Here is a 19,697-nt window from a genome sequence, read left to right on the forward strand (position 1 = left end):
AGGTGAAACCGGGTCGTACCTACTGGAAATTTAGAGGATAGGCCCATGTCCAACAGTGGACTTCAACATCTTCTTCATCATCATCATCATTAATTCATTATTTTTCAAGAGTATTAAGTGAATAGATAAACAATTCTGAGGTTCATAGATGCTTCTGAATTCTCGGGAAAATGCAATTACTTTACTCCAAGTGTCATCAGGTCAATAAGTGTTTACTGCATGGGTCAGTCAAAAGTGACCCTCGTATTTACCTAATTGGAGTGCACTGACAAAAGTGCACGTCCGAGCAAATTAGATTCTGCCCGACTCCTGCCCCGAATACACGACTTATCTCTTTTATTGCAAATTAACTGGCCAGGCATAAATATTTCGTTATAAACGTGGCATGTTTTGTGTTCAATTTTTTAATGCATTTGTATTTTGTCATCTGTATTCTACGTCACACGGGCAACTTTTTATTTTAAGTGGACATTTTTTAATGGGATAGTAACTATAAAAACTATTTTTCATAGTTGTATTGCTTTGTCTTAAAAGTAATATGGTAAGGCGTATTTTTATAGATTAACTTAATTTGTTATTTGCTATATAACATGCATAACCGCAGTAGCCCTCTAATGAAAGTCATCATATATATGATGCTTATTTATTTTTGATACATTAGTGATTAGCACAAAACACATATATTTGAGTTATAGAGATCTTAAACACAATAGCATTATATTTAATTACCTTATTGAATTATTAAGGGCTAATAACATACCTTTAAAACCGCTTCACACGTAATCATTCAAATCGTGAAATTTGATGCGAAATCGAATTGATGGGAATTGCGATCGAGTCTCATATGGCTGTGGTACATTTGCAAATATCGATTTTATGCAAACTGCAACAAGATTCACTTGAACGCTCTCGATACCTACCAGTTATGTGGATCTATGTATCGAGCAATTACGGAATCGATGTGTAATTGTAAGATACGGTCATTATGGTATACTTTGCAAAATACATCGTTTATTTGGTTTTATACATAACTTTTGTTTAATGAAGATGTAATGCTCTGCTGTGATTAGATAGATGGCATTTACGCTATAAGACTAACTCTCTGGTCTCAAAAGGCCGATCAAACATCGAAAATAAAACAAAAGGAAAATAATTGCTGAAAGGCCTATTTGAACTTCAATCTGAAGAAAGAGACTTCGCAGTATCGAATGGCTGAGGTACCTGGTCGTCTTCCACTAGTTCTTTATTCAAATCTTTTTTTTATAGAACAGACGGCAAACGGGCAGGAGGCTCACCTAATGTTAAATGATACCGCCGCCCATGAACACTCTCAATACCAGCCTCCCCATACCTCGCTCGCGAGTGCGTTGCCGGCCTTTCTTCGTCTCGCCTTGATGAGTACACCAAGCTTTTGGAGGCTAATTTAGCCTTTCCCTCCAAATGACCGCGAATCATTCCGATGCTGGCTGTGCTTCAAGAAGAGTGTTTTCGAAAAGAGGAGAAGCGACAAAGTGTGTTTTTTTCGCGGAAAACGCGCAAACTTGTGTCTGAATCTACCTAAACTGCTGAAATTGTTACGAAGTTATATTTCCTACGAAATTTACCACTTTAAAATACATAAACATATATGTATATTGCTTAGTAGAAATGCAAATGAAAATGCAGCGTATTGAAAATTCCAATTTTCATGGTTAAATACACTTTTAACGAAGAGAATGGGTTCTTTTATATATATAAGTAGTTATTAAAGTTTGAATACAAGTTATAAGGCTCTTTGGTTCCAATTCTTTCAACGACAATGCGCTGCAGCTAGATTATAATGAGGCTATTGGGAATATTTAAAAAAAAATCTTTATAACTAGCTTCATAACAAGTTATCAGTTTGACTTGGCCTGCCTTGGGTTCAGCACGTGTGCTATATTTCTCTTGCGATGGTATAAATGACAAGGGTTCTAAATTTAAAATAGAACAATATGCAATTTCTATAGTGAACTGCAGTGCACTAAAATTTTATATGAAATAGAATTAGACCTTCCAATATCAAGACGAAACGGTTATAAGAAAATCTGCATGACAGGTTGGCGTTATATTGCTGTTATAAATCACAGATTGCGACATTCGCGGTGCGAGCCGTGACTCGTGCCGCGCGCCACCTTGCGGCGAGGTGACACCAATCAGATACATAAATAACACAGCACCCTCCTTCACACGCTAACTTTGATTTTTCATAAATCATATATTTTGGTAGTATATACCTGCCGCCTACTTACAGCGATAACTAAAAAGTATAATAGATATACATTATATATGTAAACCTAGATAATCTTATTCTTATTACATACATAGTTTTATAGATTTTATAAATGATTTGATGATGATGAATTTATTAATTTGAATCCTCTGGGTTATATAGGTACGTAAAATTTACACCGAAGTGGTGTCTTAAAAATACAAAGCGTTTTTAATCAGAATTTAAAAAAATACAATGAACTCTCAATGTATATTAAGTAACAGAGATTCTTTTCATTAAAAGGGCAATTGACGTAAAAGAGAATCTCGATAAAGCTATTAGCTGTTGAATGCAAATTACACCCATTTACTAATTGACCCTCCAGGCGATTCGTTTTTAGAACGGATATAAAGAAGAATAAACAACGGGAAAAATAACACAGCTGACCCCAACTTGAAGGCGTAAGGCTGGGAGCCATAAGAATCCACAACAGCATAAACACGACAAATTGTGATTGCTTCAAAGATTTGGATTATATTGTATCTATAATGAAACTATATGTACAGGTAATCTAAGCTGTGGTTATTGCATTACTATAATTGGTTGACAAGTATACAACCTTTCTCGTGTAAGTAATGTCTTGTAGAATGGTTAAGTTCATTGTAAATTAAATAAAATCCATACGTTAGTTAATTCCGTGATATATTGCTGTATAATAAATAAAATAGATACATAAAGTCAACAAAGTCAAAAGCGAATATATTAGACAAATAAACTAAAGCAACCGACGCCACATCACAAGCTTTGAAACTAAAATGGAAATGGAAATGGTAATGTTACACGATACATATAATATGATACAACACAATGGACGGGACCCGTGAAGTACATGGTCCGCTGATGACTTGATAGAAATAGCAGGAAAACGTACGTACGTATTACGTATTATACTTTGATCGTATTTAAATCGCATTCACAAGCTAATATATCATGCTGGAGATACTAAATAAGCGATATTGCGCGCCATTTCATTCAGTTCGTGACTTGGTGCATTCCTGTTCAACCGTTAAAATAGCGCGGAAGCCGCACATCGAAAAACCGACAAACGTCGCGTGAAACGCTACCGGTGTAGACATCGCGAAATATGACCAAACATTGCACATACGATATTTTTCAGAGTCAATACGTACCGGGCACTGTTTGTTCATGTCTTCTATCATTACCATTAAAATACTAGCTAAATTTAAATGGCTCTTTCAATCTTTTACCTGTCATTATTGGTTTATGAAGTAATTGATAGTAGACTGATTGTTGTCTTAGTAAGTTAGTTCTTAAAAGCTTACAAAGTAACTTTTATATTTAAGACTAATGATAAAAAGATAGGAAAATTCCCATCCCCGACAAAATGTCGCCGAAAAATACCTTTTAGAATATTTCAAATAAATCAATAGTAGGAATTTGAAATCAACAGTAATCTGTACGGGAAAACGTAGAAAGATGGATGAGAGGGAAAATACGCGGAAAAATTCAAAAGAAATGCGAAGTGAACCACTCGCGGAAAATTGGTTCCATTAAAATATGTAGGCGTGAACACATGGCTGTAACATGACTGATAAATCAAAAGTTCAATATTTATTGTATATTTAGGTATCTATTATTTACATGTTATTGTGTTTATATATATATATATATATATAACTTGCACTTCCATGATCCTGCCTACCAGATTCATAGTCGTGCTTTGTTTGCGCAACCCGGACATACCACGGCCAAGCACTTAAGCCTCGATTTGTTTAAGCTATCGCAGAATATGCTTAAGTATTAAACATATCCATATATATTAGGTGTGCTAATAGATATTACTTAAATGTAGTTTATAATTTTATTGAATTTTCCCTCTCTAACTTTCGTAAATGTATTATGTATTCCATCTTTGATTAAATAAAAACATCAATGGCGTTACAACCTTTTTTAGGTAAGGGCCTCAGATTTCTGTATCTGTTTCATGGTTATTTGTATATCGAATAGGCAAGTAGGTGATCAGCCTCCTGTGCCTTACACACGCCGTCGAATTTTTTGGATCTAAGGCAAGCCGGTTTCCTCACGATGTTTTCCTTCACCGTTCGAGCTAATGTTAAATGCGCACATAGAAAGAAAATCCATTGTTAGTGCACAGCCGGGGAGCGAACTTACGACCTCAGAGATGAGAGTCGCACGCTGAAGCCACTAGGCCAACACTGCTCTTTGACTAAATATTTAGTTTAAATGGTTTTCCACAATTAATCTTGTTTTTTTTTTTAGTTATTATGTATTGTTAACACTTCACGAGGTTGAACGAAGCTTCCTGCCTTTTAGCAAGCTTAGGTGGGGAACATGACAAACTTGTCAGTGCTATTCAGAGAATTAATGTGTAATGGAGTACCCGCAGCCTGCCTGTCACTACACTATAACCAGCCAGCCCGTTATTACGCCATCTGCCCCCAAGCATACTTTTACGACTCCACTTTCAATCAGTCAATGCAATCCAGAGGCGATGGTTCCTCTTCCTGATCTGGTATTACTTTAGTTCGCCAGTTAAAGCAAGTGGGAGATGAGGAATGGAATGTATATATCTATCGCAGATTTTTGTAAGAAGAGTTACACGTTTTCTCTATCTACTATATTTAAACTGTGTACTCGCTGTAGGCTCTAACTACTGTGCTTAATTGATTTGAATTTTTATTTCTTCGCTTAATTACATATTATATAGAGAGTGCAGCGCCGAATATTGTTTGTAAATGGCAATGAATAAAGTTGATCATCCGTAAGCAATTTATATCATATCATATCATAATTATGTTTATTGTACATTTAACATACAAAATTTCATTTTGGATAGTGCCGTTTTTATAAAGTTAAATCCCTTAGGTGAGTTTAAACTTAGAACAGACGTATTCGGTTTAGTTTTAAGGCGCACGCGATCATGTACCCTCGTGGCCTCGGGCGCCTGACCTACTTTAATGCGATTTTTCCTTAGCAAGAATGTCTCAACTGACAAAGCCTCACACGTTGTTCAATTATGTAAGTTACCGATTTTATTGGAATTAAAAATAGAATAATGTCAGTTTCTCCGTCTGCTCCACTCAACTGAACATATTAACACATTTGTTTTTGTTCAAATCTAAGTAAAAAGTAAATGTCAACTGAGCTCGTCAACCTTTTTGTAAAAAAAACGTGAACACTAAATGTCCAGGTATCCATAAAATTATAATTTATTAGTATTGTAACGAAATAGCTTAAAACAGTTTAACTATTTAGTTAAACCCCGTCCATTTCGGTTAACAGTATGCTTAACTTCCTCTAACGAATTTAAATTGTATTTTAAAACGGCCATACTGCATTAAAGACATCCTATTTCAGTACACAACACCGTTTTATGCATTCATGTTGCGTAATTCACACTCTGGCATAAGTTTGAAATAATATTATGACCTTTCCCGAGTGCCACTATAATATGAAGCTTCTCGTTCCATACCTAATTAGATAGTCTATATTTGTCGAGCAAATGTTATTGCCTACTACGTAGCGTTGGTGGTAATATTTTACACTGTGGCTATATGTGGCTATACTAACGAATCTAATCGAATGAACTAAGATTCTTTTTATTTTGAAATGTTTTTATTGTTAGTTTTTTCCAGTGAAACATTTTTAAAGGATACACCTGTGAAATGTCTTATACTTTGATGTTCCTCGTTTCCTAGTATTCGGTGCAAATACTCGCTTCCGAAAACGAAAAATTACTCTATCCAAATATTTTTTTTATTTATTTACACTTTATTTCATTTATAGAAAAACAAATAATAAAATACATAAAAATTATAAGGGATACAACGGGTGGCTTTTTCGCTACCAAGCGATCTCTTCCAGGATTAAGGAAAAAACTAAAAAAAGAAATGTGATGGGTAAAGTGCAAGAAATTAACCAAATCTTATTAAAAAATGTAATCTGTTACTATATAAGTGAATATAAAAAATACCAACCTTAATAATTTAACAAAATAAACAAAAAAATAAAAGCAAAAGATGCAATACAAAAGAATAAGAAATATAATAATTACAAAAGTCACCATTGAGCAGGATGGTATATGGTTAAGAAATGTTTATGTAGAAGAGTTTTTAAAGATGTGAAGTAGCCAATCTACATATGATTTCATAAAGAAAATTAAATAATTAATCATAACATTTAATGACAGACTAGTTAAACCAATTTTAAACTGGAAATAATGATTTGAAAATGAAAAAAATATGAGATTCTGTTTCAAAATATAAGCATCACCAGAATTTTGTTTCCGGAAGTGAACTAATTATATTTGTATTTGAATGCTTGAAATTTAAATTTGGAACATGCCTAACATGTGTAGCAGTATTTATGAAGTCTATCAAGCGTTACTAGCTGAAGTTGAAATTTAATGTGACATTAAAACGAAACATTTAAAAGAAAATAAATATTGTACTTTTATTAATAGAAGAATGAGGAATTGTCAATTGTAGTTGATATAATATACTCGTATATAAGAGAAGTATAGTATATTGTACGTTGTTTGTATGATTTTGTTACACCAACTTTTGATTTATAATAGTTTTTCGTTGAATTCGTAGTTTTAACGATATGGCTTGTAACTCATGCCTCATAAAGGCTGAATTGTGGAATGTTCCTAGCTGTTGATTTGTCGAGAGGAAGCAGAAGGAAGTTTATCTGTTGCGGTTGTAACTCATAGTTGCTCGGGGCTAGTTTTGCGACAATTTCTGATGAACTGGAAATCTAGTCACAACTTCTAAGGCATTAGAGTTCTGAGTGAAGCTCACCAATAATCATACGCGAGGTCGGTTTCGTGCCATATACCATCAGCAAACATCTTATTTACTTTAATGTTAATGGCACATACTTTGTGTTGGTATAATATATATCAAAATATAACATTTAGAATAACCGTTACACAATGCATTGATACGTTGCAGTGTATAGAGAAGACCGCGTGCTCGGTTCAGTACGAGACACCTTTAATCGTATATTTTGCCTTAAAACGCATAACCTACATTATAGCACCTCAACCTTAACCAATATTGATATTGTACTAGGTCAATGTGCAATGTATAATTTAAACTTACAACCGCTATAATGCAGTATAAGTAGCGCAACTGTTAGATGAAGTAAAAGCTTTTAAAACACAAATTAACTGAAAGTGCAAAAAATATTCGAATACCAATTTTACTGACAGTACAGTTGATTCAAGTTGGCGTTTATCGTAATTTACTTTAGCGGTCAGATCGTAATGAACAGTTCGCTACCCCGCAATGTGTGCCCTTTAAAACCGCCCTTATTTTATCGTTAATAGCACTTGTAAATAAAATAAAAGAGAATTTACGAAAGCGTAATATACTGTAATTTAATTTATCGCTTGCTTTTGGTGGACTGAATATTTATGGGCTCAAGCGATGTTTACAACAAGTTGAAAAGTCAGGTACGGCTTATAATTTCGCTCAAGATTAATTGGTTAAACAGAGTGTCATGTAATTGTGGTTAGCCAAGTGATGCTGTGGACCAATTGAATATTTTATTTTCCATCTACTTGGAACAAATAACAGAGCTGGTGCGACTTGTGAAGCGGCTGAAAAAGTCTCGGGGATCCGAATATGATTCGGTCTCGAGACCCTTGGTCCGTGGGGTCCTACCGCTAAAAGGCTCTATAAGGAAATCCTAAAAATATTAGTTGACATCACAGGAGATCGAAGAGCCAACAGTTAAGCCGGCGATAAAGAATTAGTCTAGCTATCAATGGGGGAACGCTGCCATTATCTTCGGAACCTTGCCTGAAGGAACTTCCTTGAAGAAAATATTTTAGTTATTATATTTTAAGATTAGTTATTGTTTTTTGTTATATTATTTTATGATAACTGTAGGATTACTTTATATATGCCTAATTGTAATATTTTATCTCATCTTTTGACTTCTAGTACATGTCACCTCCCCTAAAAAATTGCATTCCACTTCAAATGCTAAAAATTTAAGTAGCTGAAACGCGAACAATTTCTGCATAACTCAAGATTTTTTTTTAATTTTAAAATGTTGACTATGCTAAGTTCAGGGTGTCGGTTTTTTATGTCGGTGTACAGGTAACGGTTTTTTATGACGTTGTGCGCGCGCATTGTAAAAATTTACTCTCATAATTATTCCTAACGCGCCAAAAGAAGTATAACTTCAACATCCTGAAGTTACCATTTTAGTTTTCTCCATTGTTAGTGTCGTTTTTTCTACAAATGTAGAATAAAGTTTATGAAAAGTATAACATAACACGCGTTAAAAGTTATATGGTACACATGTTTTTTGATAAAAATTCATTTGATTATTTACTGAACAATCAAATCAAGTAGTTGCCATCGAGAGCGATACAACGATCATAAAAAATTTGTAGAGATTATACAATTTTTGGATATCATTTTTATAGTAAAATTTGTCTTTACTCTCGAAATTGGCTGCATTTTCGGCGATTACATCTTTATCAGCGCGAAATTTCTGTCCAACGAGCAGTTTCTTGAGGTGTGAGAACAGGAAAATGTCGCTAGAGGCCCAATATGGAGAATACGGTGGATATGGAAGCTATTCGAAACCTAATGCATGGAATTTGACCATCGTTTTCATTGGTTTGTAATGGTGCACCGTCTCGATGAAACCACACTTTATTCTTCTTCAAATGGAGTCGTTTGTATACTATGTAATAAATATGTGTTAATACGAATTCGCATAAAAAACGAGAAAATCTAGGTAAAATGCATGTAGTAAGTATAAGTATAAAGCAGGATCTACTTCAACATAATATCCAGTTCTGATTATAATATTCTATAATTTTAATTAAAATATTTTTGAACAATGGCTAAATACTCTTTCCGCGCTTTAAATATCTAGTTAGCGAACAATACTAAGGGTCGATTCAGACAAACAGTTACATTGAACAAAATCCAATTATTCCCTTTTGAATATTCTGTGAATCATCGCAAAAAGCTAATCCGCTGAATAATGGGTTATAGATATCACGTTGAAACAGACGTGTCAGAAAAATAGGATTGTCCAAACGTTTTTGAGGATTAATTTAAGGAAATTAATTGTATTATAAATTCAAACAGGTGCTTAAGACTTTTGTACCATGTGGATAAATCCCCACGACAATATTACTAATACAATATTCAATCAACTATGTATTTATTTACAGACATAAATTTCTATTAATTAAAGAGATTATTTCGCAAACTGTAGTTTTTTTTACATTTCAATTAATGTAAAACATTAAATGGAGATAGAAATACGAATTTAGATGGTGTCTAAGATTCCTTTAAATTGGGAAATTTCATCTCTAAGTTAATATATCAACTGTTACTATAAAATAAGGTCGATTTTTTATAGAACAGGCAGGCATCTGATGTTACGTAGGATGTTAGGTACGTCCACCCTTCACACTCTCAATGCCAGAGGAGTTGCGAGTGGATTGCTGGCCTTGTCAGGATGAGTGTATTCTGCTTTGACGTCCGATAATGAAATTCAGCTGCAGGCATTAATTCAAACAACTCTTCTGAACACTCTCTACGGTAAATGCAGTAGAAAAGCAGAGAGACTCCACATCTATACGCAACGGCGAGGCCAGCTTCTCGGAAAGGCATTCATCATTGATGATTCGAACCGTTTTTAGAATATTCTTCGAAAAAGGTTTCCTACCCTTTTCACTATTAGTTGTCCAGATTGCACAGAAACCTCATGATAACCTTAATTGTACTAACGGCATTAATTGAAGGACAGAGACTTACTAAACGTAACTTATTTTTTTCTGATGATCAAAAATATACTATGGCTCCTCATCCGAGCTGGGGATCGTTAGATTTGAAGCAGCTGACTTCTAATCTACCTCAATAGGGTCGGGTTCATCACACCGCGTTCAGCGGGCCAGAGGAGGAATATCAATTCTAAAATATTAATAGGCCGGGATTATTGGAATCACGGCCTATTAATATTAGCGTGCAACTCTCATTCCTGAGGTCATAGGTTCGATTGCTGGCAGTGCACCACTTGCACACAGTGGACTTCCTATCTATTATTCGCTTTTAACCCTGACTTGTAAGTTGAAGAAAACCTTGGTGAGGAAAGCAAAAAGTCGACGGCGTATGTTAAGCACAGAAAGCTGATCCCTTATCTATTGAGAAAATAAATGATTACGAAGCAGATAAAAAAAACTGAGGCTCAGAATGTAACGCCACTAACATACGTGTATTCCATTTATATGGCTTTGCTAAGCCCACTGTATTCCTAGACTACCATTATTACATCGCATATATAACTTTGTTACTTTTTTCTATTAGAAGGCAGCGGCTAACTGTTTTGAGGCACGTTGTATTTTAAAAGCGCTGTGAAATCTACTCAGTGTTATTATATCATATGTCTCATAACGGGTTTTTTAGGTTACAAAGATATGTCACTTAAAGACTTTCCCGGTATCAACTTATGTAATATTAAAAAAAAAATGTGATACATTGATGCCATAACATATTTCTTCTTAAATCTATACGAAATCAGATAAACTATCGTGGTGAGGACGGGAGGTAAAAATACTAACTTTCCAGTAAGTTTTAAATTTATTTATAGAGCTATCGTTGTATGAGTCAGTCAAAATAGTGCTGAGTCATTTGAGGTATTAGTAATATGGGATTTAATATACTCTATCTGAAACGGTATTTGTTTTATATGAACCGCATTATATTATAGAGTTGTTTAGTATATTTATTATATACATTTATTTAATATTATAAATATACTTAAATGTGACTGAAAGACCTTTACAGCTATGTATAGCCTTTTCAAGGTTTCTAGTTCGAGTTTATATTGAGTTATAAAAAAATCCTAGTAGAAAGAAATATATCATTTTCTTTAAGAAATACACTTAACCGGTTTGTTCTTTTTTCAGAAATTAATAAATATAACATTAGTTTGTAGTTAAAGTTTGTAATTAAAAAAATTACAATATAATGTTTTCATTTTTGTTTACAAACAAGAATTTGAACGAACATAATTACAATAGACCATCTTCAAAATATATATATATATATGTGTAGGACATAATTATGTATCTAATATATAATTTATCTCAAATGTTCTTTCCTATACAGATTCTACTTCAACAAAATTTATCTAGTGAAATAACAATATGAAGTAAATTTATTATATATTCAAAAATGAGATTAATAAAAGTGCTTTCAACATGAAAGAAAATAAAAAATTAAGCCTTGACTAAGAATAAAATTTTATATAACGTCATCCCACTTGTGTTGTATTCACACAGCACTTATTGAATTTTTATATTACTTTTATACACACTAAAATCGTATTTTCGTTTAGAAAATGAAATTTGTGTTTTTGTGTCACTTATAATATATTACTATTTTGTACTCTTACCATCGGCCGCCGTTGCATAGCTTATGATGAAAAGTATAAAAGTGCACCAATCTCTTTGATAGTTCATGTTTGTAAATTCAACCAACCGGCATTTTATAGGAAAAGTTTTCCACCAATTGCGATAATGTCAACAGGAATACTATCATGACTTGCGGCAGTGAAGTTGTTCATTGATTCGCCGGCGAAGGAATCGGTTCAATTAAATATTCATTGGGTGATTGTAGGTTGAGCGGGCGACAGTTCAGTCGCGTGGCGAGAGCGTGATACGCGAGCTTTTGGCGCGAAAGTCGTCTGCGATCGTCGGGCAATCCGGCTGCCTACTGGCGTAGCCCGCTACGTAGCTTTGTCTACGAGCATTGTACGCGGCGCTTGCGTAGTATACCTCGCTCCCGTGAAAGAACATTGTCAGTATTTGTAACAGTTTGCGTCAAATTGATATAAATGGAGACGGTTTTAATAAAGTGTAATTGACTTTTGCAGACTTTGCGTCGCATTAATTTCGGCCACGCTAAGACGCCTCAGGCAGGTGCTTCGTTAAATACCTACGCAACTTCGCTTTTTGCGATGAATAATCTCAATTTTAAATGAATGTTAATTATGACGAGACTTTAACTTTAAGTAGATACATAAAAGATTGATGCTAAGTAACAAATCTAAATTTCTCATCTGTTTAAACTCAGTAAACGCCAGTTTAAGATTTTGTATTGACTTAGACAACATAATAATAAATTCAATATAGAGTAATCCGTGGGTGCATTGATAGGCTTATTTGTATTTGTGTGTACTTAAAAATATTAAACTAATTAAACTTTTTGCTTTTTAAATTGCTAATTAAAACCCAAAACATATTATGTTCATTAAGTTTTCGTAACATTCATCACAAAAATTACAGAGTTTTTTTATGTACTCAATGTATATATCTTAACTTAGGAATGGAATTGCTTTACATCAATGTCATGTTTATTTTATTTTATTATTTTCATGACTTGCAGAATTAATTTTGTCTTTAATCTTACACTGAATCTAAAAACTATTTAGCAGGGCGCGCCAGTAGTGTTTTTACTATTTGACCCTTAAAGTTTGACCATTTCATGACGTTCAATCGTTCTGCCATTGTACGCTGTTTATTCAATCAACCTAGCAATATCAACAACAATGAGCAGAGTTGGCTTGTGGCTTCAGCGTGCCACTCTCTTCCCTGAGGTCAATCCCTGGTTGTGCACCAACGGACTTTCTTTCTATATGCGTTTGGCGCTTTATATGTTACTATTCTTTTTTTAACATTCACTCGAACGGTAAAACCGTCTTGTCTTAGATCCCAAAAGTCGACGGCGTGCGTCAGAGACAGAATGCTGATCACCTACTTGCCTATTAGATTAACAAATGATTATGAAACAGATACAGAAATCTGAAGCCCAAACCTGACTCAAAGCTGAAAATTTAGCTATTAAAAAGAGTCGTGGAAAGTTTTTTGCCATTTCTTCTTGTCCACTCTACGCCCTTAACTTGCGAACTGGTAAATGTAAACTTAGAATAAATTTAACTTCTTTTCTGATGTTCATAAGTCTCGTTTACCTATATGAATAAAGTTATTTTGACTTTGACTTAAAAATGTTGTAGCGCCATTGATTATTCAAGCAACATCAACGAGTTACTAAATTTAGTGACATATTTCGTGTATTACGCTATTTCATAAAGTGGTAAGCATCATCAATTCTATGATACAAAAAAATCTTACAAATGTTTAAGACTATTTACTCTGAAAAGGCGGCTAAATAATTTAGAAGTTTACAAATGCGAGCCCCATTATGCAGAGCCGTATCGTAAATAGAGAGGTGTTAGCTCATCAGTGCGAAGCCGCTTTGCCGATGCGAACATAGCAGATGGCGCCGCATAAGACAATCGTCTAGAATTAATGTTTGTATATTTATTTAGACTAAATAATACATGTCATATGTACTTATTTGTGACACACTGGCATAATTCAGAAATTGAAGGCCGTTAAAGTTAGTAAAACAGTGGGACATCTTTAAATGAAAACTGTAATTGGTGTTCAAGTGACATTTTTGATGTGAAACATCTATAGCCGCACGTAAAACCGATTTCTGGCGTGGCGACGCATGCCGTGGCGACGCGTCGCCACGCTATACGATGGTATACAGTCAATATGCAGTAGTGTGAACGTAATAAATTAAGAAATTTTTAAATTTTTGTATTTAATGAAAATAAATGTTTATTCAATAAATAGTCATCGATATCTGGAAAAAAATCGTAATATTTTATTTTATCATTATGACATATTTAGTTCCCATCACAATATGTTCTGTTCTTAATATTACTTTTACAAAATAATGTCGATGTTTCACATCTGCCAGGCGTCCCGTGACGGCTCACATTTTATTTTTTATAAGCGTCTAGTATTAGGATACAAGGACGTTTTTATTACTAAACAAATGCCATGAATACTAATAGGAAGATTGTATCATTACCTTGAAATCTCGTGAGTTAGAGTAGCGTTGTTAATGCTTTAAGTAAAATTATCTTACCTCATTGGTGACGGTAAACTTTGAAATTAAGTAAAAAATTACAAGAAAGTTTCAATACATCGTGTGACATGCTTTAAATAATATCTTCAAAGCCCTGCAAGTCAAGCCATTATATTTTCGTAAAGGATGAATAAAAGTATTTTTAATATAATGCGCCATACTTATCATATCATTGAATAAGTTTGTAACTCTCCATGGTAATGTGATCACGCAAAGTTTGTACGCGTTACTCTGGAAGTATGGCAGGTGATAACTTTGGTTGAAATTATGGCGCTTATGTTTTAATATATTATCTGTATCGTTTTGTTTGACATTAATCAAATTAAAATTAATTTACGAGCCATAACCAATTAGTTAAATGTGTGATTGTGACTATAATGAATGCGTAAATTAGAGGCAAAAATATAATTGCCTCATACTCTTTTTAGATAGAGAGTTTCTATACATACTACTACGTAATACATAAAAATTGCTAATCTGAAATTCGTAGGTTATTTTTAAAGAGGAAGTGGTACTGCTCTTACTTGGAAAACTTTTTATAAAATAAATATGGTTTGATACTGTTAATTTTTATATAAAATTTGTGTAATTTTTAACCATACGTGTTTCTAGAATTAATAATAAGTATAATAGTTATAGTAATACATATATGAAATATTAAATGAACCCTAACAGTGTAACAGTTATTTTACATTCTATTACTCAGTGTAAAAATGTACTGTTTGACTAAGATGCGGAGGTGGTTAGAAATAAAGAAGGTAGTCAAATAAATAGGGTTGAAAGCCGATAAGAGCCGAGCGTTTGTTGTAATGTGGCAGAGTTGTCACGATTCAGCTTGTGCTCCTTTTTACCTTATTTCAAATGCGAAAGATTAAGCCGTATTGAGGTACATTATTATAAAAGTAGTGTTGCCCTAATTTCTGTTTTCTCATAGTTCCTTTAAATGTATCTTAGTTGACAATAATTATTATCACTTCCGTTTTTTTTGCCATTAATTACTCTTTTAATAATTCCTCTTTGGCAGATGTAAATACGAATTGTAGCATATTTTATTTGTACGTAATTTAATTATCGGTGTAAAATATTATTTTAAATATTCAGAGGAAATCTTTTTACACAGCGCGGTGTGAACGTTAAAGTTTGTTCGTTTCAAATTCAATATATTATGGTGAGCGTGCCCTCGCTCAGCCGACACCGAAACTCACTCGAGCATTGCTCACGGAAAATTTATTGTTTTTCTAAGAAAATATCTTCGAGCAATACACGGTGAGCCCCTGGGAAACGCTGCGGCGGTCGGCAATAAGAAATAAATAGTTTTAGCATTGAAAACCATATATCAATTATCTAAAATCTAATTTTAATATTTTTGCAGTTTTCATTTGTCTTATGAATAATAACGCTTATTACTATCATATCCATCTATCAAAATACAAAAACATTGTATATGAATTATATTTTTTATTCCGCGTAAATTATTGATAGCATAAGAAAATAATAGCACAAAGACGCGCTTCTTATGTTCATAAAAATAAATCTTTTGTCGAGATTCTTAAGTCGACACCTAAGTACGATGGCAGAAATCTCTTTCACGTGAAAAGTCTAATTATAAAGAAAATTAAGGTCGTCCCACACAAAACTTGACTTGTTAAACTTTAATTGTACTTATTAATTATAATTACATTTTAAAAACTTATTTATTATGTTGATGTTATTATGTATGGTTTGTATACAAAAAGCCGATGGTGCTACAACCCGTACTCAGATTTTTGTATCAGTTTTATAATCTTTAATCAATCTTATAGAACAGTAGGCGATCAGCCTTCCGTACCTGACACATGTCGTCGAATTTTTGGGTCTTAGGCGAGCCGGTTTCCTTTACCGTTAGAGCAAATGCTAAATGCGTACTAGAAAGAAAGACAATTGCTGCACAGAGTTGCATGCTGCAGCCACTAGGCCAACACTGCTCATAGATTTTATTTATGTAATGGTCTGTTTAATAATTTATATATATTTACGAACGTTTCTTTTATCGTGAATATCACGTCTTATGAGTTAGTTTAATGTCGCTTACTTGCAACTTTTTCCTTAGATTCGATTCAAAGTCTGCTTGAATTGGGTAGTTCACGAAGCATTTGTTTATATAATTGTATTGTTTTTATAATGTAAAGAAGATAATTGATGATAATTAGCAGTGTTGGTTTCAAGTCTCAAGGTACACGTTTTCGACAATTGATGCATTAAAGATTAATACTCAAACTTTACAAGATTAATAATAAAACAAAAAATATGACCTGTGTACATAGGGATCACAAAACCTCATAATGAAAGAAAAATAATTTAAAAAAACAATACCAATCTAAGCATAACATCTATTAATAATAAACATTGTCTTATAAACTACTGTTTATAATATATAAATAACATATATTCCTCAATAAATCGCTAAGTTAACTAACCAAGCGATCAAGTAAAGAAGCGTTCAAGGTAGTTTTTTCAAACACATTAACGCTATGAAAGAACATCAAACTGAATATTTTCATATCGAAGATAATACCGTTGTGTGAAAAATCGTTAACCCGTGTCCACGTCGCATAGACACGTGCCCAGAGCACTCCTGAGACTGATCCCTGCTTAGATTAAATTTGTTCCTATAAAAATACGTCTAACTTCGAAAATGTGCAGATGGGTGTCCGCTGGACGAACGTGCCAGGCCTACTGACTTATCACGTAGTCCCAAACATGATGTTTCAATAGAAAAATAGAATTGCTGAATCTTTCCTCACTCGATTAATCTTTCCCTTTCAGTAGGTAACCCCTATATAGAATTCTTACAATGTAACAGATAACATAAGTAAAAAGAAAATTAAAAAAAAATCTTGGCAAAATTTTAAACGTAAGTATATTAAAAGTACCACTAAAATAATTAGAATACATTCTTAATTAATAATTATATTTCCACAGAATTTGTTCTATAGTATTTTGATTTTTATAAATAAAATATAATGAATGAAGTAAATAACTATTTAATAAAACTAGTATGTTGACAATATATAGTTAATTGATTAGATAATTTAGAAATACTATATAAACACTTATAATCGTCAGACCCAAAAAAGGCCTTATCTTGAATGTAAATGTAACCGGAGTATAAGAAAAAGCGTTGCCTTAGTCATTTGAATTTCTAACTACACATACAAAGACGAACAAATTAGCTTGATATATTTGGTGATAATGGCAATCTTATGACTATATTTACATAGAAATCATAAGAAATTTGTTTTGTACATCTAAGATACCAATATAGATACAATATTAGTTTTATAGTTAATATATTTTAGAAAGCCATCATATTTTCCAGTAACGGAAATAATGTATTGTCTTTTAACGTCACCAATAGTATTGGCGTCACCGTGACCACGCACGCTGAAAAGCACGCGAAACGTCGGAAAAAAATTAAATTTAGAATTATGTAAATAATTATAAGTTTTTATTAAAAATACATAGCTTTAATCTGTTCAAAAAGTGTTTTTCTTAACGGAAATAATGTTCAATATTAATTGCTTTATATTGTCAAGCAGGTGTTTGCTTGGAATCCGCAAGAAACACTTTCCTTGTGGCATGGCTGTCCCAAGGAAACCTGGCGCGGAACAGATGCAGACGAGGCAAAGAGAGCCGGAAAGACTTGGAAAGAGGTGAAGGTGGAAGTGACGAGGCTCAAGACCGAACGCAATGGAGACTTACTGTGGACGCCCTGTGCCCGGTCTAGGAGTTAAAGGACATTAAAATTTCAAAAATTCAGCCGTTGCACAATATATACACAGTCGTGGGAGTATAAGACTTATCGCATTAAAATAAATTAAGGAAAAGGAAACGCGGCGAAACTTTTTTGTGGAAACTTGTTCATTACAGTATGAAAAAATGCAAATCACTCAGGGCGAATCAATATTTAAGATATAGACAGTTGAAAACAAAGTTAGCTAAGAAATTCTTTTTATCGGTGTTGGATCAAATTTATCGTTTAATTATACGAAAACTTTTAAAAGGTTTAGTCACTCTAAATTAGTTGCTAGTTGAAAAGTTCTTTATGCCTTTATTTACAGTCTTCGTAGAAGAGCCAAGAGTAGATCGAATAATGCGACTGGTTTATAACCTATATAGAAGATACTTTTATAGAAGTACAAATGATAATTAAATTGATACATATATCCCTCATTCAATGATGAGATAACTGCCCATATGTGTTAAAAGTATTAGGGCATTGAACAAAGCTTTTGTTTTCATCAAGGTTGTTGCGTAGACAAGTCTTCTTGTCATAATTAGTCAAAAACTAAGTCGGTTAATAATTCAACATGTTTTGTTGTATTTATTTGTGTCAGATGAAAACCTAATAATATGTTAAGTGAAATTCAAACAATTGATCGCTGTGATGGCTGCTATCAATGAAAAAATAATAATCACAAAGTTTCGATCGAATATTTTATTGAGTCATTTGTCAGGTATTTTCACTTTTAATACAAATGATATGAAACATAAGCGTTGCGTTGGAAATAGCGCATAACAAACAAATTTTTCACAGAAATTTTATAGATGAGTAATAATAATAGTGATTTATTTTCGCGAGCACTACATATATAATAAACTTCTTTAGGATATTGAATATTGTTTTTTTATATTTTATGAAATACACTTATTTATATTATTTGGTCGTTTCTGAACTGAAAGTGAATTAGTATTACCTATACCTTACAATTTTATTTTCAAATTGACGAAAACAGTCTTGGTAACGATAATATTATACTATGTATAGAATTTAATTGTACCAACGTTATACAATCTGCATTAAAGAATGAATTATGCTACATCATTGCTTAGTATTTGTTGTTACAATGGGTATAGATTTGTCGAGAATTGTATATTCATTGCGAAGGCCAGCCGGACAATACCTTCGTTAGATAATGCTTAACGATCAATCTATTACAATGTTAGCGCCTTGAATTGTTCAACTTCAATAAAGTTTTGATGAATTTTCTACCGGATCCTTTGTTAATTCGAGGCGTCGGATATTGATGAATAACGTCTAAGATGTTCTCATTAATGTCTAATCTAGACTTGATCTTGTTTTTACATTGTTTAAGGTTTGACGCGATCAGTTCATTATATATATATAAAGTATACAATTAGTTTATTAATTTAAGCAAAATTATTTATAAATATGAAAAATAAATCTTTGGACACATATCAAATCAGGTCACTCTTTATTTCTCAGGTTAAATGATAAAATTAAACACTGGAAAGATATAATTTTCAATACCCGGTACGTTACGTTTGTTCACTTTGCTGTATCAAGAAAATAAAGTTTAGTTATATCGCCAGCGTTAATCAAGTACTAACGTGTAATATACTTCAGTTGTATGAAGGCCGCATTATGCGACACATATGTTGCAATT

General features: G+C 33.0%; 1 protein-coding gene across 1 annotated transcript in view; it reads right to left on the minus strand.

Annotated features, from left to right (window-relative positions):
* LOC123714347 (lachesin-like) overlaps positions 1-11,998 on the minus strand; it is a 33,518-nt gene extending 21,520 nt beyond the window's left edge. The window contains exon 1 of the mRNA XM_045668567.1: positions 11,705-11,998. Coding sequence (XP_045524523.1) covers positions 11,705-11,771 — 67 coding nt within the window. The 5' untranslated portion in view covers positions 11,772-11,998. The remainder of the gene's footprint in view (positions 1-11,704) is intronic.
* Positions 11,999-19,697: the final 7,699 nt, after the last annotated feature.

The sequence above is a fragment of the Pieris brassicae genome, chromosome 9 (genome assembly GCF_905147105.1).
Source record: "Pieris brassicae chromosome 9, ilPieBrab1.1, whole genome shotgun sequence".
NCBI classification, from domain to species: domain Eukaryota; kingdom Metazoa; phylum Arthropoda; class Insecta; order Lepidoptera; family Pieridae; genus Pieris; species Pieris brassicae.